The 27,390-nt window shown below is 32.4% G+C and overlaps 1 protein-coding gene across 2 annotated transcripts in view; it reads left to right on the plus strand.

The window, feature by feature from the left end:
• LOC127712344 (uncharacterized) overlaps positions 1-26,680 on the plus strand; it is an 84,450-nt gene extending 57,770 nt beyond the window's left edge. The window contains exons 1-10 of one of the 2 annotated variants that reach the window (XM_052218712.1): positions 13,937-14,086; positions 15,750-16,052; positions 17,403-17,732; positions 18,158-18,436; positions 21,410-21,547; positions 22,070-22,130; positions 24,349-24,404; positions 25,353-25,386; positions 25,727-25,809; positions 26,398-26,680. In XM_052218712.1, the coding sequence (XP_052074672.1) occupies positions 14,023-14,086; positions 15,750-16,052; positions 17,403-17,732; positions 18,158-18,436; positions 21,410-21,547; positions 22,070-22,130; positions 24,349-24,404; positions 25,353-25,386; positions 25,727-25,809; positions 26,398-26,450 (1,401 nt within the window). In that variant the 5' untranslated portion in view covers positions 13,937-14,022 and the 3' untranslated portion in view covers positions 26,451-26,680. Of the gene's footprint in view, positions 1-13,936; positions 14,087-15,749; positions 16,053-17,402; positions 17,733-18,157; positions 18,437-21,409; positions 21,548-22,069; positions 22,131-24,348; positions 24,405-25,352; positions 25,387-25,726; positions 25,810-26,397 lie in introns of those variants that run through there. The other variant, XM_052218713.1, reaches the window with a different exon arrangement.
• Positions 26,681-27,390: the final 710 nt, after the last annotated feature.

The following is a 27,390-nucleotide window of genomic DNA, read 5'->3' on the forward strand; positions in this document are numbered from 1 at the left end:
ATTGTAAAAGAGAGGCGAAAGATACCAAAGGGACATTCAAAATTGTAAGTCGAAATAAACTGACAATGCCATTGCTAAAAAAGAAACAGACAAACAGACAAACAACAGTACACAAAACACAACATAGAAAACTAAAGACTTAGCAACACGAACCCCACCAAAACCCGGGCGTGATCTCAGGTGATCTGGAAGGGTAAGCATATCCTGCTCTATATGTGGCACCCGTTTTGTTGCTCATGTTAGTACAACCCCGGTAATAAGTCTTATTCGGTAGGTCACATTCGGGAAAAATCTAGTCAGTAAGTTTTGTTATCTTAATCATTGTTTTTTTTTTTAACTATAGACTTTAATCTTTGTGTATCAAAATAATTGATAAAAAAATCTTATAAGTTTGTTTTGTTACATAAATTCTTTTTATTTTGTATTTCAAACTTCAACTTTAAAAGAATTACATAATTTTTCCAATTTGGAATGTCCGCAAATGTATGAAATGTTTGGTTCCACGCTGTTATGGGTTACCCTTTAAGGTATACTTTTAGCATGTGTGGTATAATATTTCAATACTATAAAAAAATCTATTGGGGAAAAATGAAAAGAAATGTTTTGAAAGCTTAAGATAAATCAAAGCGTAATTGTTGTCCACTGTGTTTTTACCCTATTTTTTATTTTGTTATTTTTCTTTTCGTAGTGTAGGCACATACATATACATTAATCTTAGCACTGCCAGTCTAAAAAAGTGTTATGATTCTTTTGAGTATGTTGGTAGTGCAGAAAATTAATACTGTATCTATATTATTTAAATTCACCTTTCCGATGGTTAGATTAAATTTCCTATCAGTTCATTGTTTATTACCTCCAACAGAGGTAAAATAACACACCTAAATGATAACTTGCTATTTGACTTAGCAGTTAGCTAAGTTAAACGTCCAGTGCATTTAATTGTTTACAGTACCCTCCTAGTAAATGACTAATATCTAATACCAGGCACAGGTGATGCTAGTAATTTTTAAAAATATGTCCCAGTGAGTACTGCACATAAACTCACATAAAGATATAAAAAAGGTCAATAATCAAACATATATCGATATTAAAGAAGTACATGAAACAATCATTCTAACGTGTGTCATTTTTGTTTCTCTACAGCTCGAGCACTTACGTAGAATTTGGAGACGTTAAGAGCAATACGAATGATAATGTTTACGAAAATATGAAAATATCAACCAACGGTAGGTAGCATTTTCTTGATTGTAATTACATAGTGTTTATATCTTTGTAGCATTTAAATAACATGCATCATATCTCTGTTTCGAAAGAGGTCGTATATTTGTCAACTCTGTCAATCTGTCCGCATGTCCGTCTAGCGAGTGTTCTATTGCATTTAAGTAAGAGTCTGCACAAAAGAACTTACTACAGTTTGTTTAAGCTTCAGATGCATTATTTTACTATTGCTCATCACATTGCTGTTTACAAATACGTATAGCGAGGTTGAAATTTGTAAACAATAGATAAAATCAGATCTTTTTTTTTGTCTGTTTATAAATCAGTTGCAAATTACATTTGTTTGAACATATAATAACCAGATCAAGACGATATATATTCTTATAACAAAAATGAATAAATGAGAGAAAAATGTCAGTTTTGTATAAAGTGTAACACACGAACTAAAAATAAATATGTTGATTACATGGCAAATTTTAATGAGGTTGGTAACTTATTCAGACAATGGTACTGTGTTAATTTTTGAAACAAAATGAATAGCCGTTGTTTATACATGAATATTTATCTTATGATACATTCGTCTGTAATTGAAATAACTTTTTTTTTTAAAGTTGTATTTTATAAAAAGTTTGGTTGATAAATGTATCGGTGGATGTCTCATTGATATATACCTCATACTAGTATTGTGTTTTATTAATATATCAATACTGATTCTCTTTTAATGTTTATTTCAGAGATACAGATACATCAGAAAGATACGAATTTATATGTGAACCTGGACCTAAAACCTTCAACAAAATCCTAATCTACCAGTGTTTTCTGGTTCCTTACTCACAAAATTTCACAGTCTGACATCATGAATCAATTCGGTTATGGACCGAGTTGCTTTGGGAAAGGATATCTAAATAGTTGAATATTCAATTCACATGGTAAAATTTGAACAGTCATGATACTTAACTAGTGTATGCATAGTGAATTTTAGGATTATGTGAAAGAGTAATATTGTTATACCATGGTTTTGTTAGCAATTGAAACTATGATCGTTTAATTGATTTGGTTGCGGGTTATTGCAATGTTTAAAATGATTGTAAAAAACTATATTTAACAACGAAAATGTTCTGTGTTAGTTTTCATGTTTGTTTACTACTAGTAAATCCAAAATAACGAACAGACGTTCAATTAAAGAACACTTAACCACAAACTATTCACAAATTTCTTGCTAAATTCAGATATAAGGAATACATCAAGTTGGTCAACATACGTTCGTTTCATACATAACTATGTTTTACTGTATTGACGTTTAGGTTTCCATTTTTTATTTCATATTTCAAATTAAAAAGTAATCGCTGCCATCACAAATATAAAGGTTCTATTGTTTCAGGTAGAGTGAAGGTTGGCGCCTATTAAAACGTTTAAACCTGCTGCATTTGTTTGCACATGTCCTAAGTCAGGAACCTGGTGTTCTGTGGTTGTCGTTTGTTGATGTGATTCATAAGTGTTTCTCGTTTTTTATATAAATTAGACCGTTGGTTTTGCTGTCTGAAGGGTTTTACACTTGTAATTTTTGGGGCACTTTATAGCTTTCTGTTCGGTGTGAGCCAAGGCTCCGTGTTGAAGGCCGTACTTTGACCTATAATGGTTTACTTTTACAAATTGTGACTTGGATGGAAAGTTGTCTCATTGGCACTCATACCACATCTTCTTATATCTATTTATTGATCACAAAAAAGACTACCAAACTGGCTGAATTTTGTTCTGTCCCATGTACTTTGCTTTATATTAGAAAAACAAATCGTCAAAAGTGCAGACAAATAAATCATTTATCTTAAAAATGAACTTAAACTGCTGTTAATTATCGTTAAAGTAGTTACAAATCTTTTCGTGCATTTGTCATTGTTATTCAACGCAAAATGATTATCTAAGATACCTGGAACGATCTCATTTCATAATGGATCTTTTTTGTTTACTTATAGTACTTCGAACTTATTAACCCGGTGTATGTCTTTAAGTTGTTGTTCTATTCACAAAAAGTTAATCATGCATGACTAATTAGACACGCCCCCTTAGAATAAGGGGGTCTAAAAATAGGATCGAGAAAAAAAACGGCCAGCGAAATACCATAATTATAAGACATTTGAATAGAAATACATTCCTGTCCGCCATCCGGAAATTTTTTGCTGCAATAGGAATTTGTTTACAAAATTAGTGCATATCTCATTTACTTACAGTGCTTGCAAATTCATTTCGTTTTGTTTTGGCATTCGCCTACCGTGGAAAAAAAAGGGGGGGTTGATGGGGTGTGATAGCTTAATCATGATTCAGCTTTATTCTATCACGGCATACGTTTTACCTCTAGCCAACGCTACGTTTCAGGTCGACCCAATTTGGATCTCGTCATGAATATGCATGACATTATTGCCACTGGACGTTAAGGGGGCAATCAATTAATCAGCTTCATTTAGTGATGTATAATCTTTGGATGATAATTGTAGGATTTAATTTAATTTAATATTATTTACCGTCTAAGAGATCCCAGTAGGCACAAGAACGTTTAGTATGGTTGAAAAATTTCACCTTCCCTTTTTCTAATTTCGATCAGTGGAAATCAAAGAAGGTGTATCATAAACCAGTAGAAGAAAAACTGTTCTCTCTTTTTATATTGTAATAGTAAAATAAATGGCAGCTTAACGTCAAGCGGCGCATTAATGCATATTCAGGATGAGAACATAATAATATGAATATTAATCCTGCTTTGTATAAAGTCGATTTTTAACGTGTTTGTACACAAGGTAACAGTTCGCCGGAATAAAAGTCACCTTACCCAGACACATTTCTGACTCCGAGCCGACCAGTCTTTCCTCTCACTCGTAGATACCGCGTGTTTAAAGTTGTAACAGTAAATACCAATTTTAACTTAAGTACCAATATTAATTTATCATTGAACTTTTACTATTAAAAACAAGACGAACTTTAAAATAAACAACTGTCATAGAAGTGGGAGGTTTAGCTAGCTATAAAACCAGGTTTAACACACCATTTTCTTCGGAAAATGCCTGTACCAAGTCAGGACTATAACAGTTGTGTTTTTTTTCCACTGACTGATAGTGTTTGTTTTTTTTTTCAGTTTTTATGGATTTTCTCTTTTTGAATTTTCCTTGGAGTTCGGTATTTTTATAATTTTTATTTGAATACTACAGTACAGAATGTAGTTAACGCCCACCATTCAACTTTTAATCTTAGTTTTGCATAGCTTTTAAATAACAATTTCATTTTCTATGTTAAAAATTATGTTTTCTTGTTATATCTTCTCATTTAGAAATTTGAAAAAAATGATTAACCGACATTAATATAGTTTTACATTTTGTTTTCCTTCAGTTCGTTTTAAATTTCATATCTAAACATTTATTAGGGACTTTCCTTTTTGAATTTTCCTCGTATTCAGTTCAGTATTTTTGTGATTTTGCTTTTTATCATGTCTATTGAGGCTAAAAATACCAACGATATATTCATTTTATCAGCCGAAGACAAGCTGACAATGCCATGGCATAAAACAATAGACGAAGAAAAGATCAACAACATTCCACAAAGCACACAATAGGAAACTAAAGACTGAGCAACACCAAATTTAACAAAACACGGGAGGTGATGTCAGGCACTCTAAAAGGTTCAGCAGATCCTGCTTCACACGGGTGTTTTGCATGATCTGAAATGGAACCATTGTAATTCATGCGAATCAATTTTTTGCAAAAGGGGTTCCTGCTTGTAAGGAAAATATATTCGGAAGAGTGTATGACGTGTATGTGTTCATAATAATAAAGATGAAGTAATCTTTTCAAACGTTTAACGGCCATCGTGTCTTAGGTTGAGGGGCCGTTATGAAATATCAGATTATTATTGATATGGTCAATGTTGCATAGCAACAAACTCGTTTTCTCTTTTTGCATTAATTGAATCATCGAATTATCAAGCGCCTTGTCAGGGAATATTTGATGAAAATGATTAACAAAATACTGCAGGAATTACTGCCTATTTTTGAAAGAGTATATCTGAATCAAAATTACAAATTTGTTTCTTTGTTTCTTTTCTTGATTTCTGTTTGTTATTGCCGTATCCGTATCTTGTTACATTTCTTACATTTATTAGGACAATAGTTTCATGCAGTTTAAGTTTATAAATATAAATATACAATGTAAAAAAGGGGCGAATGATACCAAGGGGGAATTCAAAACTCAGATGGAGGAATGTAATTGAATTTAGCAGACTAAGAAGATTTAGTAGATTTTTGATCGATATGATATAAAAAAAAAATGGAATAGGTCTTATACCAGAATGTAAACTAGAAAATATGAGAGATTGTTCAGTAATTTTGCCTTCAACTAGAAAAGTTTGGTAAATGAAGCTAGTGCTGTAAAACATGTGTTCGATGAATCATTGAGTGAATATAACAAAACAGATATGATGTGCATGTGTCAATTGGTTAATCGGAGAAACGTTGGACCATCAACTGTACTACTAGATCTTATATGATTAAAAAGTAAAGTAATATACATGCTGCAATATATATTAAGGTGTGTAAACCTCATTATAACCATACAAAAATTATCAGAGAAATCAGGGAAAGTGTGAATTCTTTGAGAAGAATATGTAAACAAAGGTCTGGTGTCCTAGGAAACACTATCATACAATTTCTAACAGTCACATTTACACTGAAATTGATAAATTTAGGAAACAAATTTTTCATGCCATGCTCTATGCTCATTCTTACATTAGTAGGCATTATATTTGTCAACATTTTACACCTGGGAATCAAGATATTAACAATTATTTCGATTCTAACAGGACAATTAAAAACTTTTACTCTTCGAAACGGGCATTAAAACACGTTCAAAAGGCAGCTATTTGAATTTGATAAATCTTGAAGGTCATTAAAAACAGACTGTTTTATGAGTAATAAGTGAAAAATGAAATTGCCACATGTATGAAACAGTAGAAACGGTCGCAATGATAGGATCAACAAAGCAAACAAAACAAGAACATCAAATTCATTGAAGTTTATTGAAGATACCAAAAGGACATCCAAACGCATCAGTCGAAAAAAAAACCCCAAAAAAACTGACAACATCACTTTGAAAAAATAAACCAAACAAACAAACAATTAACAATAACCAAAAGACAAACTGCAGTTCACAAAACACAACATCAAAAAACTAAATTCTGTGCAATACAAACCCAATCAAAAACCGGGTATGATCTCAAATGCCCTAGAAGGGTAAGCAAATCCTGCTTCACACGTGGCAGCTGTCGTGAGGCGGATGCAAACGCAAATTCTGTGATAGCTCTTATTTGGTGATGTCACATTGAAGAAACGCAGTCGGGAGTGTGGTTACGACAATAATGAGATATCCTTTGTCATCTGTGAAACAGATATTCCATTATGAACAAATAAATCGTGACGGGTCCGTTTAATTTCGAAAGGATGACGTAAACTTCACCGCTTAGAGCCCGTGGATTCAAAGCTTCCATGTAAGTTGCAATCCTTTATTAAAATTCATGATATCAAATGCAATAACTGAGAGATATGTACGCCATATGTAGGTGTTACTGGAATGGTGCTGCAAAGAAATTCATAATTGGGAAACTAAAACCATCTCTGTTGTTGAAAAATTTTGATCTCAGATGACTAACCTTGTCAATTTCCAGATGTAAGTCAAGACATTAAGCTGTCTATACTTTATCTGTTGCATCCTTTATTTCAAGTACGAAAGGATACATGTAGATGCGTTCAACATATTCACCAGAGTTTGAATTATGTAGTTAGAGAAAATCCTCTATAAAGCAAGAATTTTAGATTAAAGGATATTGCTAGCTTCTTTTTATTCTTCCGTAGAAACTCCTGTATGCATTTTGCCTCATTTGAATAAAAGAATAAGTCGAGAGGATGAGGATCACAGTTGTTTCCAATGGGAATGTCAATTGTATGTTGAAGGAAATGACACAGCAAACTTTATAAATATGTTGTCAATAAAAAAAATCAGGCATCTTGATAATGACAGTTTCAGAATTATTTTGATTTGAATCATACTGTATTTCTTTAACAAGTTACAATGTATGATTGTTTTAACTAAAACAAGATATTTGAATTTACGTTAGCAATTCTTCTGTCTGAAACAAAGTAGGACAAATGTTTTTCATTTGTCTTTTAAATGGGGAATACTTGTGTAAAGTGTAGAAAAGTAATGTTTTTATGCTATTGAAAAAGAAAAAGAGGCTTGTAATATACAATTGGATTGTTTGAACTGTTCGAAATTTCAATTTAGTGATTACATCTGATACACACCGTCCCAAGATGATATATTTTTAAAGCCCGGAGTTGATTGCAGATGAATTGGTGTTAATGGTTAAGAGAGAGGTGTCATGTAGCACGTTCAAAACTAGTAATATAACAATGTTTGTAAAGCACACGTATGTAAATTAGGTATTAAATAAAGTGAAGGCAGATCATATTCACTATTATTGGTTGAACTGTCAAAGGAATGCACTTTTGTAAGTACTGTTGGTTTATATAGAAAGAGAATGGACACGGGGATTGTGTCAAAGACACCACAACAACCCGACAAAAGAACAGAAAACAGCCCAAGACTACCAGTGGGTCTTCAACGCAGCAAGATTATCCTACATTCGAAGGCGGGCTTCAACTGACCGCTTAACAATAATGTAAACTAGCTCAGCGAAATGAACGCCACACTAAACTCCGAAATATATAAATGAAAAAAAAATGAAAAAAACACACAAGACTTACAGAGGCTAGAGGTTCCTGACTTGGAACAGGCACAAAATAGCGGTGGGGTTAAACATGTTTTGTGAGATCTCAACACTCTCTTATACCTCCAGCAAATGTGGGATGTTGAGTTTCCAAGTGAATCGTGAATACATGATTCATTTATCAAGCAGTGTATGTAATGTGTTTAATGCTCAAAATCCGATTTTGTTTAGGGCTTTAACTGCAGAGACAACACCATATTTGTTATGGAGATAAAACAGATGCTTAGAAATATTTAGGTCTTAAGATATCAATGTAGCATGACGTTAATAGGTGAAGTTAAAATCATTACTTAAATTAAAATTTTACATATGCTATCACAAGTTGGTTAACCAAAATAGGATATCTTTTTCACAGATGACGACGGATATATTCTAATCGTCGTAACCACAATCCCGTCCCATTTCCCCGCATATCACAGGCATAGGGGTTGTATTTACATGAGCAACACGACGGGTGCCACATGTGGAGCAAATCTGTTTACCTTTTTGGAAAACATGAGATCACCGACGAATTTCGTTGGGGTTCGTGTTGCTCAGTCTTAAGTGCTTTGTATACTATTGTTTGTCTTTTGTGTTTTTTTCGTTTTTGCCAGGGCGTTGCCAGGTTATTTTCGACTTTTTAGTTAAGGTTTCTTGATATTTTCCAGGATTCGTGTGAGTTTAAAGATATATGTTAACTTGTTGATATGAACCTCAAAGGCAGCTGCTAAAAAGCATATTTTTATTTATCGAAACACAATAATTCATTCAATGATAAATACTGTGGCAATGTTAACAGAATGACAATAAGGATAGAGCTGACGCTTACCCTTGTCAATATCTTTTATATCTTGACTACGTTTCAACGTAAGATTGAGAAAATCAAATTCTCATACTTCTTTTTTATCAGCCCCTTTTGTCTTGATCAGGTCCATTTTGGACTTTGACATGATGGATGCATCAGAACTGGAATTTGAAATTGTCATTCCACATGCCAACCACGCCCATCACTAAATATAATTTACTCTTGAAAAACATTTTGCATTTCACATCATGTTCATTGACACTACAACACAAGTAAGGAATGGCATCACAAGTTTTTACTGCAAGCCAAATGAAGACGCCGATATCTTTCTACACAGAATTTTCATCCATTATACTTTACTGAAGTAATTGCTTGTAGCAAAGGTTCAAAACAAAATGATGAATACATGCTTCTCTCGTGCTAACAACATCAGCCGACATAAACGTTTGTAGTATTTTGAGGAAAGGGTCAATTAAGAAAAGATTCACATCGTCAACAGGTTCTTGTAAGAATATCAGGTACAACAGATGTCCAACCTTTATACAAAGAAGTTTTAGTTGCTTCTGCTATAGACCACATCTTAATGACTACTTGATGGACGGTTTCTACTGTAAGTGTCTTGGGAGTGATTGATGGTAAGCACAAACTCTTTTCCGTCGAACTATTGCCAATCTTTAAATAATTTCTGTGGAAAGTTCTTTCTTGTGCTTATTCAATGCAGAAACTAGATGACCAAAAAAACGAAAAAAGAGCATATTCAGGAAAAAATTCTACATTGTTTCCCGGGTCTGTTTGATTGGACGCTTCACTAACCCTGTTAGTAACATCGTGTTGGTCTTCCTCGTCACTCTTGTTAAACATTAAAGTACTGAACAATTTTATTGTGTGAAATCTCGATGCACCTTGCCATATACAGGCACAGCAGTCAGTTTTTGAAAGGTTTCTTAAATATGCAAAGATCATGGGACTTCTTCCAAACGGAGGCATCAATACCGACCGGACGTGGCTGCGTACTTATACATTTCACACAGCCAAACGAACGTCTCACTTTAGCAAGCAAGGGTGTTACTGCTGAAACAGAAGTAGTCAAATGTTGACCATAGTTCTATTTGTGAATATAAAAAATACTCAATCATGTTTTTACCGAAGAAATTAAGAAAATAAAGCAAAAATCAGGCGTGATAATGTGCCCATTTATGTTTTTAATTGCCAATCTGCCAGAGAATCAGGCAGTAGTGAAAACAAAAACCCGCTCAAGTTTACATTAGTTTATGTTAAAAATTTATGATGGTTCATGAATATAAAAATTCGTTTCCTTTTCCTGTTCTAATATTGATATATAAGGTTAAGGAATTAGCAAACTTTAATATACATATCAGTTTGAATATTAAAGGAATGATAACAGTACATAAACATAGTTTGTCGGACTGTGATTGCAAAGTTCCATTTCATTGCAGCAAAAACGGCAGGTATTTTTGTTTTTTTGAATATGTAAATAGTTACGAGAAAGAATTGACTAACAGCACGAGGAGCGCGGAATTGAGAAAGGGAGAAAAACTAGCTATATACGAAAGTGACAAGCTTTATAGAAAAGAACTAGACACTTCGTACATCGGTTTTTGGTGGGGTTCATTAAATTAACGGTGTCACTTTTTCTGCACAAGAAGAGCATTTCGACAATTAATGTCTCTTCAGCGACGCTCTAACATATTCTAATATCCAAAATTAATCAAAAAATAAAGAGGTATGTTCATGTTGCCCAATCTTTAGTTTTCTAGTGCATATCAGTGGTATACAGTCTGAAAATATTATAAATGCATCCATCTAGCTCTGATTAACATAAAACAATGTGGCATGCATATCAGATTGGTATGCTTAAGATACATTTGTGATGATATTGATCACCAAAAACTAATAAAAAGCTACGCTGAGCTCAGCATGATGCAATCGCACCTTAAACAATTGTGTATCAAAAGTGAATGCAGACAGTACCCTTTACAATATATGAAAGGCATTTTTTGTGGTAATTCCAACAACTAACCTTTTTGTACATAAACAAACATAATAATTCCTCCATAGTGCTCCTAAACATGAATTTTACTTTTAAACGTTTTGATCATGGGCATAGTTTTATTCAGGAAGATGTGTAGTAAGTACACATGTATGTAATATATGTTTAAATTCTTTTGGTTTTTTACCTAGACAGTCTTTTAATTGTAGTTTCAACTAAACAGCATAGATGTGATTACTACCACTGGATCGATTCCACTAATGATTGAATGTTAGTGCATGAGGTAATCACAATCCCAGTAGCCAGTAATAGGTACCAGCTCAAATAAACGAATATTTTTTTATTGAAATTTGTTGTTTAAAAAGATTGAAAACGATTTGAATTTTCTCCTTCTTGCTTTGGTTTTGGATTTTCAAAAAGGGACATTAAGTGTCGAAAAGCACATCTGGTACAGTAAACATGTACCGGTTATGCTATTCCGGGTGTGTATATTATAATTTCTGAGATATTATATATTACTTTGATTCTCTGTTTGGTCGAGGGTACTATATTCTTGACCAACGACCTAGTTTCATATTGTAGTGTCTTAATATCGCACACAAATAGTACCTTTTTGATATTTCAATTGTTGATAGTTTCACAAAAACTACCACGACCGATGGTTTAAGCTATCAATGATAAATGATCTTGGTATTTTCACTCAAAACTATTTTTGATTGAGAGTATCTTTCTATCTTGTTTTGATATCAAGTAATATTGGGTTGAACAACTTTCATGAACATAGAAATAAATCCCGTGTTTTTGGACCTTATTTAACAAATGAAGACGAACTTTACTCTCATTCATTTCATATAAAAGAAAGGCAAAAGATACCAAAGGGACATTCAAACTCATAAGTCGAAAATAAACTGACAACGCCATCACAAAAAAAAAGAAAAGACCAAAAAACATATAAGATCTGCTACAATCTGATGGATGCAGTGTTTGAGATAAAACTATATAAAGGTATTCGACAAAGTGTCAATGACACCAGTGAAATCATCCTTAACATTTACGGATACAACATATGCCATATAAGATAAATGATGAATGGGACCTACGATTTATGTGACAAAAACCGTTTATACTATCGGCTCAGCGGCAAAACTTGTAATACAAGTTTGATGACAATTTTGAAACCATTCAACACATGTAGATCTAAGAGAAATGATGAATGGGACCTGCGATTTATGTGACAAAAACCGTTTATACTATCGGCTCATGAGCGGCAAAACTTGTAATACAAGTTTGATGACAATTTTGAAACCATTTAACACATGTCGATCTGGAGTCAAGGTCAAAAGTCAAGTCCAATTATGATCATTGACTACTTTGTAACGGAGTTGTACAGGTATATTCCATGATAATTGGAGAACGTGTTAGACGTTTTTAACTATTTATGACGGAATCTTTTTTGAAAATCATATTTCTTATACGAAATTGTCAAAACGATTGAACACACAAACATAAAAATTAAAGAGATTAACTATATAGTAAAGCTTGTTATTAACCTTTAATGTATCAGAAAAACAAATCACTTAACTTAAATATTCATATCCTCGTCTGACATTGAAACTTCCAATCTAGTAATTGTTGATAGATTATCACAGCAGTGGCTTAAATGTCATTTCCCTCTCTTTAAAAAATTATAGGTTTATTAAGTCGAACAAACAGTAAAATAACTGATCAGACGACTAGTCTGGTATCTAAATATTTGATATATTGAAAGCATATCGCTAGTGAGTTGAGACACAGACACATGAGCATGATGATATTGATTGAGAGTGCCATTATTTTTTTAAATTTTAATGGAAATCATGAAACACCATTTGATATCTGTACGATTTGATCAGGTAAGCTTCTTTTTCATAAAATGTTATAGATATAACTGTCCTGGTTTCATACTTTTAGTTTGTATCAAAAGGAGTTCAAATTATTATTCTTGGCATTAAAGCATGATGTAACGTCATATTTTCTTGTCGGTACAATAGAAGAAGTTGTTTCTTGAACTGAAATTTATGTAAAAATACCGTTATTGTATTTTGTTCACTGATGGTTTGATTTTCCTTAAATGTGTTGAAATTGTTTTGTTCGCATTTTGAAGAAGTGTCCATATTTTCTTCTTGATTTACCCAATAATGTTTAAGATATACATGGACGAGCCTTTGTTTCCCATTTGTGTTTTTTTTTATAAAATGTGTTAAATGTAAGAGAAAATAAGGCCACATTTGTTTACTGATATACAAATCGTAAATCGACACTCACATACTGAGGGAATCACACGAACTCCAAAACGGAAGGGACAGGGAGGGTCGGCATAATGTATGTCTTATGCTATGCTCGATTAACGGCCATGCAAGTCCATACTAAGTCAAAGTATGACAACAGATTTATGAGAAAGACCGTTAGAAATCAAGACGTCACACGCGGTTACCATCGCACATTGGTTGATTGATCTGATAGGTATATGTCTGAACTTACTAACGATATTCTTTCGCAGTCTTATTTATACGAGAAAAAGACGTTTAATCTATAATTTTACCGATAGTGTCCTTTTCCCGATTTTAACATTTTGACTGATAGTGTATTCGAAGTGCGATTATTGCATGCATAACAACCGATACGTATCCTGTCGACGTACTAGTTCTCGCTTATTTTCCGATTCTGATAGGTTTAGTTTGTTATCTTGATTTGTTTCTATAGATTGATTTAAGAGATCTGAACATCGGCTAACTACTGTTGCCTTAATTTGAGCAGGCACATATATACGTGGAAGGTTGAAATAAAATTTTCAAAATTTACACCGTCACCCGTTTTATCTCGATCAGTGGACTAAACTTATTGTGAAGTTAAAAAGATTTTCAAAGCTTTATTTTAAATTGTACAAGCATGCATGCACAAGGAAGTTATACAATGCTTTTTTTTCATACCCACTAATAAGATAGTACAGGTAAACTTTGTACTTAATGCACTTTTTTTAACAAAAGAAGAATTAAAGTTAACGTGTTTGTGATTATATGAAATCGCTATTGTGAACAAAAACAGTGCATAATTAACTCCAACATATTTTACTGTTTTGGGTCAAGGAGTTTTAAAATTGAAATAACAAGTGACCAATAAGGAAGTTTAAATACACAACTATTTGTGCATGATGAACGCTTATTCGTGGAGTTTTGCTTTATATTTACTTTTATTTGAAGCATATTCGTCAGGTATTTAATTGCTTATGTACATGTATATTTTTATTGAACTTCGATATAATTGAAATATTTTAATTTTTACAATGTATAACCAAACAAATATATGAAAACTGATTATTATTTATTGAAAGTCATTATATATGGTCACTTACAGGTAAAAATTCTTATATGACAAACCTTTTTCGCTCATGTGGCTCAAAGGGCCAAGTGTGTTTTTCTCACCACTTGACGTCCGTCGTTGTCGTCTGTCGTCTGTCGCCGCCCCCGTCAATTAACCTTTAAAAAAATCTCCTTTTCTGAAACCATCAAGCCAAATTTAACCAAACTTGGCCCATTCATCATTGGATATATGGTTTAAAAATGTGTCCGATGAACACGCCTACCAAACCAACATTGCCAACATTGATAAAGATAGAACATAGGGGTAAAATTCAAGTTTTGTCTATTATTTTATAAACAGCTATATAAGGAGAAAATTTAACAATGACAGATCTGCCTTCCGTCCATTACATAAAAAATGCCAGAGTTATTGCAATAAAATGAAGAATTTTACCTTTTTTTTTCATTTTTGCTTTTTATCTTGAAAATTAAAATAGATAGATAAAAAATAAGTTACAGCCGAAATGATTAGTAAGAAAAAATCTACAAATAAGTCAAACATTGTCCTATTAGGAATTATTGACCCTTTATGTTGATATTTACTAATATTTTACTTTTTTGCCTAATATCTAAAAATTATAATTGATATATAGAAAATTTAAAAAGCAAACATTATCAGCACGGAAAGTATACAAAAAGTCGATTGGCTGAAATTGTCAATTATTGCTCTTTAATGACAATTTTTATCAAATGTTAGTGTTTTTGCCTATTATGTTGAAAAATATATTATATATATATATAGACTCTTTAAACAGCAAAAATGATCAGCAATACAAGATCTACAAATAATTCAACATCGTGTAATTCATCAGTCGACTCCTTACTGGAGTTTTGCGTTTTATTGACGATTTTTACGATTTTTTTGCGTTTTTGCCTACCATCGTTTATTGAAACTACAAAACATAGATACACACTTCATGACGAAAAAGCAAAACTTATCAGCAAGACAAAATCTACAAATGAATTAAATTTTGACGAAATTGTTAGTAGACACTTTATACTGGAGTAATTGTCCTTAAAAGGCGATTGCTTTACCCTTTTTGTGTTTCAGGCAAAAAATACAGAAAATAGAGAAGTACTTTAAACAGAAAAAAAGAGACTGTTTGTCATGAATTCTATGCTAGTCTTTAATGCTGGAGAGTGTCCATTATTGATGATGCACATAGACTTAGATGAGCGACACTGGGTCTAGTTTAAAACCCCCCAATATAGAGTAACCAGATCTCCAGATAATTCTAAGTATACAATGACACTTAATAGACACTTAATAGACACTTAATCGACACTTAATAGAGTATGTTCGATAAATTAAAGTACAAAAAGAAGGAAGGGGAGAGGGGGTAATGACATATTTGGAGCCGTAATTATCCTTTCATCTCTGTTGGATGAGGATTGAAACAATACAGCCGAACTCATCAATTGTATTCAAAACATAAAAAAACTGATCAACTGTTGGTATAACTGACACTGTGCATTGAACATTCATAATAGTTAAAGAATTGTTAATTTGTTGTAGCATATCTATTAACAACCTCCTCTGACAAGGCTACTACTGGAATCGACTTTAATTTCACTTGCTATTTTCCTTCAATCGATTACATGCTATCTATATCAAGAGATAACACACGTGAATGTAGTTTTCGAAGTTATTGCAGATTGTCTAGTTACAATCAAAACTACACGTGTACATGTAGCGGTACAACCATCATTTTGACGATACCTGGATCATTTGATATAGACACCTTACATGGATCTCAATGGATGTGTAAAGATTTGTTTTTTGGCGGAAGCTCAAATAAGGTGATGTTAAATGTCAATGGTAAGTGGAGTTCGATAGAGATATTTTGATATATCAACAGCATACTCTGTAATGATTAGAAGTCAGCTTTCCTACAGATAAGAATACCCTTCACATCAACGGTCGCAAAGACAATGTGGAAGATAATTATCTTGTTTTATTCCATTGAAAGTAAGAATGTAATCTTTAATTGTTATTTCGTATCCATTAATCAAATAAGCAGAAAGATTACTTTAATCCTTCTGTACGTTAGTATTCATTCTGATTGTTGTTCATCCTAGTTAACTCGGTCACTGGTACTGAATCTCTTCAACGGTTTTCATTGTCCCCTGATGTGTTTGTCTTTTCAGAACATTATAAAGTTTAGATCCGTTGATGTAAATCAACAGAAGTTTATAATGACGATCAATTAATTCTGTATTAAACCACTATGACAGCCTCTTCGGTACGAACAAAAGTTCAGCAACGTATATATAATCATGAACAGCGGGTGTAATATTTTTATTCTTACATTGAACCCATTTTCTATGTAACTAGATTTACTCAAAGAAAAATTGCAACATTTTTAGTACTAGAAGAAAGTATGAAAATAAAGCATAAAACTGTCCTTAAAATAATAAACAAACTTTGTCATGGATGTTCCAGATATGATATTAATAACACATAGCTGAGAGCATGATAGAGCAGATTGTTATCGCCTCGTTCGACAATGTCTTTTCGAGGGGTTAAATTCTGCTCTATCACCTTCTCATGTATATATTATATAATTTATTATACTAAATGTTCTTTTATTACTGTTTATTAACTTTCAAATTCAAAGTAGTAAACTATGCCGTCTTGTACATAATAACAAGTTGAATTTAATAAAGGGCAAAATTGTTTAAGCGTCTCCGTGAAAGGTAATAGAATATTTGTCATGGGATACAGTAAATTATTACCTGTGTATTAACCAATCAAAATCGGGCATTTTGACATGAAATATAATAAAATGTATTGTTGCTCATTTATTGGCTACCTACAACAAATATCTTTGATGTACAGTACAAGTGCAATCTTGATAAAAAGTTTGCAGTCAATTTACCTAATTTGAAAATGAAAGTACGTTAAATAAAACAATAACCAAATGACGTTTACATACCAACGAGCCAGATCCTCTCCCGACATGTTTAAATATTGCATCTGGAGTTAAAGAGATAATGAATATACAACGTTAAAATTAAATCTTCATCTCTGGTATCGATCAACGAAACTTGTTTTTTAAATAATTGAACTAACTAACAAGACACAAGGCTATCTAATATACAACTGATTATGCAGTTTCCTTATATCATTGTCCGTATGTACAAATCTCTTTCTTTTTTGTGTTTTCAGTTCCGATTAAACAAGTCAATTTAATAGCAATTCCAAATGATATAAATCCAACCGACATTTTGTCCGGTTCAAGCCAGCATTTTACTTGTACAACTGATGCAGGTCGACCTTCGTCAAGGATACAGTGGTATATGTCTGGTGTCAACATAACTGATGATGCTGTTGTTCAGGCTGATACATGTAATCCTGGATGTACTAACAAAGTTATTTCATCAAGTGTTTTAGTATACATCGGCCATATCACTGACAATGGGAAGACAATTTACTGCACAGCTTTTAATATTGATGCAGAAGCTGTCCGATCACAAGACAGAGGCATTAATATTTTATGTATGTAAACATAATTTTATGAAATGGAAGTTGTGAAAATGGCTAGAAAGAGCCCTAGAAATAGTTTTTTTTCCGAAACAGTGCACTTAGTTGAAAATCAAAATGAATGTACTAAATACAAACATATTTTGCAATTTGGTTAATCGAACCACATAAGGCCCTTTTGATGGTTATATCTTCTGTCAGTTAAACCACACACAAATCTTATTCATTTGTATTTTTCCAATTAGAGTTACTGAATATTGTTTCATTCAAACTGTAAAAGGCAAACAAAATAAGAATAACATGAAAAGACTGTGTAAACGAAGTAACTTTTATTTTCTGTTCTGAAACGTATGTGAAAACTACAATATTTTTGTTTCCAAAAACATTACAGGAAAACATGTGGTTATAATGATCAACAATTTCAAAATTTATTATTATAGTCAAACCAGTCATCTTAGAAATACCAGATTACAACATCACAGAAGGGAGTAATCTGAAAATTACCCCTTCAATTGATGCTAACCCAGATCCTATATCTGTATGGTGGACACGTCAAAATAATCCCGGATTCATATATGTTGGTACGAACCTTACAATAAGAAGCATTCAAAGAGTGTCAAGCGATAACTACACGTGTCATGCTATGAACACCATAACAGCGCCGGGACATCCCACAAAGAATAGAACATCAGAGGAAATGTTTAATGTCTATGTACAATGTAAGTTAAAATCTACAATGCCAATTCAAAACAAACCTTAAGATAGTTGGATATCTATTTATGATGGAAGTCCGCTTTTCATTTAAAAGAAAATTTTGTGCATTTTTTTGTCATCTCCTTTATAATTATTCACTGGATTTAATATTTGTACATTGTGTAATACAATATTTTGATTGTAGTCTTACAAATATTTTGATCTTTTCGTGTTAGTTGATTATTACGATATTTGTGTTCTGTGTTAGAAGCGCTTGTATATATGAACCTTTTATAGAAATTTGCATTGTTTCAACTTAAATCGGATACAAATATTGGAACATTTGTATTCTTTAGAGACGCCCGGAATTTCGAAATAAGTGATATTTTTCTTACTTATCATAGCTATTTGGCATATATATAATGCAGTTGTATTGGCGATGGTATATGATTCCTATGGGAGTATGCCCTGTTAACCAGAAAGATCTAAATTTCAGAATACCTCAAACGTTCCATCGCACATCACATAATATTCATTATAATTATCTCTGATAGGCTCAATACGCATAAGCAATTTAAAGTATGGTTAATGACAAAAGTCTGGATGTCTTTTTATGTCATGGTGTACAACAAAGCTCCTGATTACACGAACTTACCCTCCCAATAGACGTGTTACAAAAAGGTATAAACTCGACGCTGAGGTTGACAAATTAGACTTTAAATGTGGGGACTGTATCTAAACAATAATTATCGAGTGAAACAAGTAAAATTCAATTTGTGTGATGTTAACCCGGTATCCTACACACTTCTTGGTTTATTACGAATTATACAAATTTAGAATAATCATTTTCCGATATTATTGCTTGTGATAATAGGATGGGAAAGGTGCAAGTGTTTGCAGGGGAGGGGGACGATGGTTTTTCTAGTATGCACTTCTAGATTTGAACAAAATCAAATAATAAGTCAGTTTGATTTTTTACTCTATCAATTACGATATCAATCTGTCACTCCACTACTGACCGTCGTCTTGAAAATGCATGAAATAATTGTCACTGGACGAAAAACAAACAACATTCAATCAATATCTGCAAAACCCGCACAAAGCTCTACAGTCTGGTTGATTTTTTTCGGATGTCTCCATAGGCTTTCACTGACTTTGTAAGTATTTATTAATAAGCGTCTAATAGGGTGTTCCACATATACCTTACACACCAACGATAATTGCAAGTTTATTATAATTGCATTATATTCTATCTGCTCTTGTTCTTCACGTAGCTCTAAGTTTATGGCGCCATTAAGGATAACGAACCGAGAACGTCATGCGGCATTTTTATCTTACCTAAAATGGCAAAATCCCGGGGAAATCGAATGTTATACCTGGCCAATTGAAGGCAATAAATTAAACTGTTGAGCATCATCCTGTTGTACTAGGAAACTACTGTGTGTTCACCTGATATTGTCCACAAAGCCTGCGTAGGTATGCAATGCCAGTATTTGGAATAAAATTGTGCCCGAGGCTCTGTGTCTTGTCTGAAAATGGCACGAAAATTGCTGTCAATTACCGCTAACGCTTCCGGCATATTATGCCACCCTACCACGTAGTTATCGAGGATGTGCAACCGCCTAAAAGCGAGTCACATTTTACATAGAACCCTTACAAGAGAGTTGACAATTTAAGTTTAAACTTTTTGGTTTTTGTTTTTTTAAGGACTTAGATAGAGTTTAAGAAATAAACAAAGAAAATACATGCATTAGAGTGTATATGACAGCAAGTACATTTCGGACTGTTTAATAGGCAGGTCAAAAGGGTAAGACAATTTCAGACCTTACGAATTACAATGCGGAATGTTTTGAAACTTTGCAGGAATATTTTTAAGATGTCTTTTTCCAAAGATCCCCTGAGTTATTTCGTTGGGTCGAACCAGTCACATTTTACATGAAAATAATCTAAAGGAAACTAATCTTTTCCTGAGTAGGTATTAACAGATTATTATATATAAAACCATTTCCAACATCTAATAAGGGCTAGTGAGGCCATAGAGGTTAGGAGTTTATTACTCAAAACGGGTACCCTCTTCTCCTGCTTGCCTGCACGTCCACGTACCCGCCCGCCAGATGAATTTAATAATATTGTATGATAAGTCGGTTCTACATTGAGTACAACCCGTCCAAAAGTTCTGACCACGGGTAAACACACCTTTAATTAAATGTCCGTCACTATTGAGTTCGAAAAATTAAAAAATAGAAAGTTGCTTTAATTTAAGGATTTTCAAGGGAGTTTTTTCTCTCATCCATTACTCCTTTTTTTTATCGGATTGTGTATCCTTTCTGCTATACCCTCTCCTTCTGTACGTATTCCAAAATATAAAAAGGTAGAAATATTATGGGTATATCATTTTTATTCTTCAAGGAATAATTATTATTGAATATTTGTTCCATAAGGAATATCTAAAATGAAATTATCTATGATAAAGTTTTCAAAAGGAACGTTTGTTATAAGAAATAAATATACGCGGACATCCTTACTATGCAGTTTAAACAAAAGATTTAAATGGTACACAGATAATTTAATCTTTAAATTTTTCGTGTTTTGATACGATACCCGTATTTAAAGTCTAATTTGTCAACCTGAGCGTCGAGTATATATACCCTTTCGTACAAAATGTTACACGTCTATAAGTATTTTGTTGCAAATCGAAAGATTAATTCAATATGCAAAATACAAATGGAACTATTTCAATTATATAAAAAATGACCAAAAGAAAATCAAAAATGCTAATCGCCAAACGATTCTTTACGAAGCAAAATTTACACTTACAATAAGTAGTCCTTTGCTTGGTCAATTTAATATCATCCTTCAGTTAATTCGAAACCTTATATATACTAGTATGGCGGACTTGTTATAAAGAAGAAGCTTACTATGTATGGGTCCTATAATTGAAAACATGGTGTTTTTCCCATTTTTGTCACTTTTACTTTCCTAGTGTTTTCCTATTGTAGTTTTACAACGGTATACAGATTCAAATAATAATACTGCAGTTGGTGTAGGAACAGGGATTGCTGTTATCATCGTAATAATCGGAGTTACCATCTTAAATCTTTTTTTGTACAGAAAACGTCGAATGTCCAAGACAAAAGGTACACATAGTGTGCAGAATACATTCCTAAAACATCTATATAGGGACTAATTTTTATTGTTAAACTGAGCATATATGCTAATTGTTTATTGTGTTTTACATTTTGTAGAATGTTTATAATTTGAAACATGGCCTTATAGCAAGTACTTGATTATAAGAAGTGAGGTTATTAACATTCACAAAAGTTCACACTTTACACTTAATTATATATTCCAGATTTCCACTAACCTCTCAGTATGAATGCAACTCTACGCTTATTGTCGATTATGCTATAAATGCATCAAAGAATACAGATGATCAAATAGCTAACCGATCAAAATATTAAACAAATTTGTCATAATTTTTTGAAAAACCTTACCGTAAAATACACGTACACACGATTACAGCAACTACAAATAACAGTTAAATAAACACAGATCAAGATAAATGTAACATAATTGTTGAAAGGAAATATCAACGAAAAAGATAGTTCTCTGTTGTTAGATGGATGAATATTTGAGGTATGCTCTATATCTCCCAATAGTTTTTCTTTCTATAGAACAGAGCAACACCGAAGTATATGAAACAGAATTAAACGATTCAAGGTAAAAAAGTAATATATCTCCAAATACATAAGTTTAGTTTGATAACAACTATTATATAAGACTATGTAACTAACTGCTAGTAGTCCTTTGCTAATTTATGTATCATTGGCATTTTGATTAGTTTCTTCTGTTACCTATTCTGACATCGGACTCGGACTTCTTTGAAGGCTGAGTTTTACTGAACTTGTTTAACCCCGCCATATTTTTGCGCCTGTACCAAGTCAGGATCCTCTGGCCTTTGTTCGTCTTGTATGTTTTTGTTTTAATTTTAGTTCAAATTTCAGAGTTTAGTGTGACGTCCATTTTCACTGAACTAGTACACATTTTGTTTAGGGGCCAGCTGAAGCACGTTTCCGGGTGTTGGATTTTCTCGCTGTGTTAAAGAACAATTGGTGGCCTTGGGCTGTTTTCTGCTCTTTTGTCGGATTGTTGTCTCTTCGACCTATTCGCGATTCCCATTCTCAATTTAATTACAATGTCTATCCACCATTTTCTACATAAGACAATGCCTGTGCCATTTGCTTAGGGACTTTCCGTTTAGAATTTCCTCGGAGTTCGGTATTCTTGCTTTTTTACTTTTTAATTGAGGCGACAGTAGTTGTCTGATGTTCGAATTTCGTAAATCATTTAGGAAGAGACAAATCAAGGTAACCGACAGAAACTGAGGGAATTGCATGCATTCCAAAAGGAATGAGACTGGGTGTATCGACAGCGCAAGCGTCTCCTGCTATGTATGCATCGCCCGTCATGCGAATTGAGACTCGAAGTGTAACAATCGGGAATAGAACACAATGTTTAAAACTACAGACCAGACGACTACATTGGTATCTTAAGATCTCAGACCGCAAAAGCATGCCACTAGTGAGTTGAAACACAACCAATTCGTAATGCAAACCGCACAACTTATGAAGTGTCGATTGCAGTCGTTCTCCTCATACCTCTGTTAGAACAGTTTTTGTGTAAGAAGCACAAGTTTAGCTGTTCTGTTTCTAATTTGAATTTTTTTATATTGTCCTCTTGCATGGTCATATTTAGATCTCACTTATCTAATAGGGGCAAACGTAATGTACAAATGAAGTGAACGTTATCTAATGTAAACGAGTTATCAATTTCACAGTCGAACAAAGATGCAAAGGTTGACGGGAGAAAATTTAAGAACATACTGAGATGAAAACCGTGTTACAAACTTTAATTGAAGTTAAACAGGGCAGATTGCTTTGATGTCTTCGTCAACCGTATTGTACAAAGATGTAATCTATTTGCCGAGCAGTCAAACGCAAGACTTGTGTAATGTTCCGTTCCCATTAGTGGCTGTACACTATAAACGATTGCGATATAAAAAAAAAAAACAATCCCTGTTCCTACACTGTAGAGGCAATGCGATTAGCAGTGCATGTATATTATATCGAGAAATTCTGTGTACCGGAACCACTTCAATTGATATCATCCGGTATTGCTTGCAATATCAATTCTAGTATTAGAATATTTCGTTCGCCATCCATTTGTTCTTATGTAGGGGAGGGAAGTATTTTTCTTAATCCTACTTGTGAAAATATGCGTTAAATAATTGTCACTGGACAGAACAAAACGTAAAATCAATAAATAAATCAATGTAAGAATTGCAATTTTAGGCTATACAATATGTTGCCCAATCATTCAAATCATGATTAAGGTAACTAAATCAAAAGTTCAATCAATCAAGTTTTAAAATCCAACAAGTAATTATTCGAGTGCAAAATTCGAAAAAACGACCCCTCACCATTTTGAAGTTATTTGAAAATAGGGAAATAATTATATGGAAAATATTGGTTTAAAAAGACAGCGGTAACGAACTAATATTTCTTAAATTGTCTGATTCCAAAGACAAATAATAGCATCAAAGCAATGCAAGCATGTTAACAAAAGTGAAAAGAGTTTGCATGATATAAAAAAAATGAAACATGAAGATAAACTACATGAATATGTGAATATAAAAAAGCGAGACTATTGATAATGCTGTGTTTATTTTTTGTCAAAGTCATGGAAAATCAAAATTGATATTGTAAATAGTCAAATGAGATTGCACCATTGCAAAAATCAGTGTATTTCACATGAGAGATGGCGTTTTAAAGTTCATGTATAAATCATGTAATAAAAAAGTCTAGCTTATTTGATTTTCATATTATAAATTTTAATTCAAGTTGTAATTTTAAAAGTTTTTCTGTCTTTTCATTTACAGACAAATGACACAGACAGACACACATTTCTATAATGAGTTAGGAGATCTTAAAACGGGTTTGTAGAAAACTGATCTAGTTATTGATGAATCAAACGTGTTGAAAATATTTCTTTCCCTAGATATTGAATCTGTAAAAGAGAGAATGATTCTAAAGCGACATCAAAAAATTACATAAGTCGATAAGTAACGTATTGATTATATCAGCACAGCAGGCCATTTGATTTGACGACAAAGGCTTTCATATTGACACTGACGCCAATGAAATAGTTCAACTTTTCTTGACAATAAAAACATATATACATGAAGGTGTTACCTATTAACTTTTTGACACAACTGATAACAGTTAAGGATGTTCTCTCCTCTTTTTTAAAATAACATGTTTTTTTTAAAAGACTGGTATCAATTGATAGTACAGAAATAACAAAACTCAGGTCCCTGTCCTTGTTTTTGAGATATAATCAATTGAAAAGTTGTCAGGAAATGATTCTCTCTAGATTTTTCATACATTTATTATAGGCACTTTTTTTCTTTTAAAACCTGTGAAAAAAAATAACAAGGATTTTATAAGATTAAACAAAATGGCTTTTTAAACTAAATGTAATAAAATTATGGAATAGAAAAGTAGGGGTTAGCGAGCAAACTATTAATTGGCAATACAGGGATAAAATTAGAGGATTCCGAATATCGGACAAAAAGCCAAAAAACAAGAGTAGCGAATATCCTTAAAAAAACTAAATAGTATTCATAACCCATGGTATAAGAACTCTTATATCGGTCTTTTAAAATTTTCTTTAACAAAAAAAACCTAAAATGAGTAAAACTTATTCAACACAATAACCAAATAGAATCATTTTTGTTGCGATAAAGGAGAGAACCTTTTACATTTAATGTTCTCAAAATATGGATCGGAAACAAAACGCAAAAGAGAGAAGAATATTCGATTAAATAACGAAATACTTTGAAATATAATTGCTACAAAATGGTTTGATTTATTATTTTTTCAGATGCTAAGCAAACACAAAAGAGTCCAAAAAGAAGGTATTTAGTCAATTAAGTTTTGCTTTTATCAATTCTGGAACATTTTTTCTCAAAATTCCCCTCCTAAAACACAAACACAAAATCTAATTATTTTGCAATTAACTATACCGTCAAGTAGCTGCATGGAATCCAGGTAACGTATGTTCTAATTTGATTCCCATTCGACGATTAGCTTCAAAGAGAACATATTGGCTTTTCAAATACATCTTTATATTTTTTTTTAAATAAAGATATTGCTCGTCATTAACATACTTAAAAATTAAAATAATCTCCAGAAACAAATATGCAACGCGTACATGTAACATCATATATACTGTTTGTCGTAATTCTCTTTCTACAGCTCGAACTCTTATGAAGATTTTGGTGAAGAAAAGAGCAACACAGCTGGTAATACTTACGAAAATATGAAAATATCAGACAATGGTACGATGAAGGTCCAAACATGAAATATTACGATAATTACTAATTTAATCTTTTTAGCATTTTAGAGTTTTCTGTGCCACGGCATCTGCCATTAAATACTTCTTATTTTTTCTTCAGATAAATCAGATGTAAATACTTAAATTTTGATAAACCATTTAAAAACCTGATGGGCATTGAAAAAAGAATCAATAATTTTGAAACAACAATGAAAAGAAAGAAAGAAAAATGTTACTTTATAGATATACTAAAGGCTAAAGATGACAAAATGCATTGTTTTTTGATAACATAAAAAAGTAGTTGTTATTGCTCGAATTGATTCATACATTTGGAAAATTGTAGGTCTCGTTTTGTACCTTTGTTACTTTAGAAGGTCTGCAATATATCTAAACTTTAAAAAAAAAATTCTGAAGAGCATAAATCATTTTTGTATATTATTACATGCTGCTATTTCTGCATGGTTTGATTTCATAAGAATCCATAAGATTTCATTTCTTTAATAACATTTTTGTTTGGTTGAAGTTTCGTTGACGTATACTTTATTCGTATGAAAATTGAAAAGTATATTTCGCCTTTTTATGTTTATTTCAGAATTACAAAAACACCACAGGGAAACGGCATTATATGTGAACATGGACCTATAGCCTTCTATAAAATACTAATTTTACAGATGTTTCTATTTATTTCTATTTATTTACAAGTTTGATCGTTTATATAAATATACATTGTTAATTTCCATCGTGTAACGAAATGTAGGCGTACATATAATAATAATTTTGCAGCTGATATAATAGTTTTAGGTAAATAAATTGAAGAAAAACTACGGTTTCTTATTGGTGCATTTTGAATAAAATTCGGATCTATCATAACTTTATTTCGTATACACCTCTATGTCTTGCATTGTTCTGGACATAATATTCAATTTCATGTATGATAATATAGTATCAACCTATGCTAATCTTACTTCAAGCATACGGATTCATTTCATCTCTATTGGTAGCAGATTCTGCTGAACAAATTTTATTGGTTTTAAAAAATATGGGATGCCTATATAAATCGGTAATTCATGGAACTTCTTTTGGTTTATATGGCTTTGTGAGGCATTTTTTTCAGGGCAAATTCAGTCTTTAAAAAGCTTCTTGACTTTCTAGACCGAAAATCAATCTTAAATCAAATTTCTTTGCCTGTATTAAAATTGTAAGGACTCTTTACTGGTGTAGGTCATATGGCTAGTGGTGAACAAATTAATTTAGCTGACCAATTTTATATTGGCCATGGCAGTAGGGCTTGTGGTTAATCGTAATTAGAGACATAGTCTTGATGGGGTGTCATGTGCATCAGATTTTTGTCAAATCTATTTATTTCTCTGCGGAACAGCTTAATCCCGCATTGCATGATAGGATACATATTTTCAAAATATATGAAAACGGAAATGGATGTCTCAGATGCTCACCGCTACTACAAAAGGATCGAAGTGCTATATGCACATATCGTTGGCCAAATGAACGACTTGTCCTAATAAGTGTTTTAAAAACTTCTCAGGAAAATATTGACGGAAATGAGGAATGAGTAGGTGAAAAATAA

This window comes from Mytilus californianus, unplaced genomic scaffold (genome assembly GCF_021869535.1).
Source record: "Mytilus californianus isolate M0D057914Y unplaced genomic scaffold, xbMytCali1.0.p SCAF_8, whole genome shotgun sequence".
Taxonomy (NCBI): domain Eukaryota; kingdom Metazoa; phylum Mollusca; class Bivalvia; order Mytilida; family Mytilidae; genus Mytilus; species Mytilus californianus.